The sequence below is a fragment of the Alligator sinensis genome, unplaced genomic scaffold, assembly GCF_000455745.1.
Source record: "Alligator sinensis unplaced genomic scaffold, ASM45574v1 scaffold1322_1, whole genome shotgun sequence".
Taxonomy (NCBI): domain Eukaryota; kingdom Metazoa; phylum Chordata; order Crocodylia; family Alligatoridae; genus Alligator; species Alligator sinensis.
Window position 1 is genome coordinate 780,183 of NW_005842116.1, and position 3,128 is coordinate 783,310.

The 3,128-nt window shown below is 49.8% G+C and overlaps 1 protein-coding gene across 7 annotated transcripts in view; it reads right to left on the minus strand.

Annotated features, from left to right (window-relative positions):
* Window positions 1-6: 6 nt before the first annotated feature.
* Window positions 7-3,128, minus strand: part of LOC102374233 (CMRF35-like molecule 8) — a 64,769-nt gene continuing 61,647 nt past the window's right edge. For 4 of the 7 annotated variants that reach the window (XM_025205429.1, XM_025205428.1, XM_025205430.1 and 1 more), the window contains 4 exons: window positions 2,418-2,753; window positions 1,495-1,552; window positions 1,061-1,164; window positions 7-256 (listed from right to left, as the gene is read on the minus strand). In XM_025205429.1, coding sequence (XP_025061214.1) covers window positions 141-256; window positions 1,061-1,164; window positions 1,495-1,552; window positions 2,418-2,753 — 614 coding nt within the window. In that variant the 3' untranslated portion in view covers window positions 7-140. Of the gene's footprint in view, window positions 257-1,060; window positions 1,165-1,494; window positions 1,553-2,417; window positions 2,754-2,959; window positions 3,121-3,128 lie in introns of those variants that run through there. The other 3 variants (XM_025205431.1, XM_025205433.1, XM_025205434.1) reach the window with 2 other exon arrangements.

The following is a 3,128-nucleotide window of genomic DNA, read 5'->3' on the forward strand; positions in this document are numbered from 1 at the left end:
CCCAATGTCATGCAATGAGCTTGTAGCAGCAGGAGGAATGGAGCCTAGATGCACCAACCCACAGCTGTTTGGTGTCACTCAAAGGCCATTTCTGCCCATCACATGTGGGAGGCGAGAGCTGGGTACAGGGCACTGGAGTTTCAGGAGCGTGGGAACCGTGGCATATTCACATATATAGCAAAATCGTCCTCCCTTGCGACAGCTGGCGATATTATGTCACGCCTAAATATATTCCAGGTGAGATGTTTCCGGGGGCCTTCATCAGCAGGAACAGAAAGGAATTGAGAGTTAGAGAAACTTCATTTTAGCTTTTAAAAGACAGCTACCTGCATCTGTCAGCAGCCTCAGACTCTGGCCCTGCAACTGGAAGAACCAGGGTAATGTATAGCAACCAGAGGATTCACCCAATGAGCATGTGCATTAGTGGAGCAGAGAGGCAAGCTGCCTGTGTGAATCACGGGCTTCTGGGCAGCTTTGGGTCAGTATGAAAACCCACATCAGACAGATGGAACAGTGCTACAATGATGATGATGAACACTGGCAGAATGTACCAGCCTACTAAGCATTACACCACTCCCCTAATGAGATGGAAGGATTGAGACAGGGCACTTAGGCACACGGAGAGAGACAGTGACTGAGGTACCCAATAGAAGCACTGTTAGAAATTAAAATAAAATATAGCTCTAATATCTCAAGTTATCAGAACCCACTGAGACAGAAGCCCCATTTTAGGAGTGAAGCACTGACTGGATTCGATCACTGGGGGCATATTAGCAAAGGGACTCTACACTTGTGTGTTTATCTGTTTGGATGAGCCAATCCCCCTGCATGTCTACATACAAATAGCCCTTTGTGCACATGAAACCTGCATTTGCAAGTCCTGGGAGCTGGCCTTTCAGTCTTATGCTCAGTGTATGGAGGCTTTGCCGGCACAATTAGGTGTCAACACTGAACTGGAGTGATGGGGGCTGGAAAGGCCCAGTAAATTTGATTCCCTGAACAAAGGGCAGGGAACTGCAGCTTGTTACTTTGACTATAGCGGGTACAGAGAGGGTCTTACCTCCATTCCTTCTCTGTTTCCATTTCAGTCCCAGAATCCCCATCAAAAAGACAGCTAGAACCAGGACCACCGTGGATATGGAAGCAGCCATGGCAAAGGCAGTGCTTGAGAAAATGCAAAGGAACGGGGTGAATTGATATAGTGATGACCATTCCTGGTAAGTCAGGTGCGGTGAGGGATCCATAAGCTGGGGGAAGGTGCATATATAGACTCTGTGTGTGTATGGGGGGGTGGGAGGGAAGGTGTGCGTGTGCACGTGCGCGTGTGTGTGAATGAGAGAGAGACAGAGAGAATATGGGTTCATAATTTGCATGATTAGGGGCTAAGAATGTAGGAGGGTACATATTAAAGTCCTAATTCCATCTTTCCTTAGTCAAATAAACCCATGGACACACCTTCCCCAGATGCTGGTCAGGACCAAAATAGCTTCATACCTGCTGGTGGTTCTGGGTGTGACGTCAATGGACGAGCTGGGCTGACTGAGTGTTCCCTCTAGAAAGAAAAAGAAATAAGAACAAGGCGCAGGCACTTCAGCCAGTACCAGCCTCAGAGAGAGCAAGATGCTTAGTCAAGGTCATTCCATGGAGCAACAAGTCTGGGGGACATGATGGCTATTCTGGCCTTGCCCATCTGATTAAACAGGCAGGATATAAGAGAGGCAGGGAGAGAGGAGTTGCACTGTTTGGCACATCTGGGAAGCAAATACAGAGGTTAAAAGATTCGTCTCTCCCATCTGGGCCTTCGCAATGATGGCTAGATCCCTACCTGAGCTGATGCACTGGTCCATACTGGGTGACTTTACAGGGCTATATGCGCATGTGTGGGGGGTTAGTGTCTGCTAATAATGCTTGAAATTGAGACTTTGGTGCTGGGGCTGCTGGCCCGACAGTTCTGGAGGCAGGAGCCCTCTCCTGTGCCTCCACTTCAGTGCAGGTCAGCAAGCAGCAACAAGACAAGCTTCCCCTGTGCCCCAGCTCCCTCCAAGACTGTGCACCAGACTGTTGTTCAGAGGTGCCCAGGCCTGCAGGCAAAACCTGACTGAGGTCAGCAGCAGCCAGCTCAGCTGAAAGCTCCTCTGAATAATGTCACTGGAAACACAGCCTGGCCCAGGGAACAGGGTCTTTTAGAGCAGAGTTCAGGGGCCTCGGGGCAAACAATAATCAGGCCCCAGGTGAGACAAGAGAGAATCTGATGCCTGCGCTGCCAAAATGTTTACTCCAGAGGGATGGGAGCAGCCTAGAAAATACGATAGCAATAATCACCATGAGAACAGACAGACAGACAACAGTGGAGCAGACCCATACAGGACCACCCTCAAGCAGACCCACTATTTAGGTATTGGCAGACAAATCCTTACCCGTGGAGATGTGTAACAAGATGTTCAGCAGCGTGACGCTGGCCTCTCCAGGCATCCGGATTCTGCACTCGTATATCCCTGTGTCATTCACTTGGAGTCCCTCCACTGTCAGAGCAAAAGTCCGATTTTCCCTGATCTCATGGACGGCTGCTCTGCCGTGGTGCCCATCACTGGTACTCCCCATGGACGCCAAGATGCTAAGACACCACGTCCCCTCATACTTGCACCACAGCTTCTCTGCAGCATCGTGCTCTGGGCTGTAGGGACACTGTAAGGCAACAGATCTTCCCACTTCTCCATGAACCTCCAATGCTCCTGCCAGAGCATGCAAACCTGCTGGCATAAAATAATCTCTATTTCAGTTGCATTCCAATCTAAGATCTCCCAGTGCTTTTAAAGCATTTGGGAAGGCTTACATCCTCTTGAGAAGCAGGTCAGGCTTATTAGACCCATTTGCCAGATGAAGAACTGAGACACACAGAGGTTTATGGCCATATCTAGAGAGGTGCTGAGTGCCTTCAGCTCCAACAAGCACTCAGTACCTTGCGAAAGGCGTGCAGGCACTTGACAAGGCCAAGACAAAAGTCACTTGGAAAGTGTATGAAAAGGGCAGGGGAAGAGCCCAGAGCTCCTGATCCTTAGTTCTGTGCACGAATCAGTTGTCTGTTCTGTTCCAGCTCCACCACGCCCATCGCTGCAGCAGCTGAACCG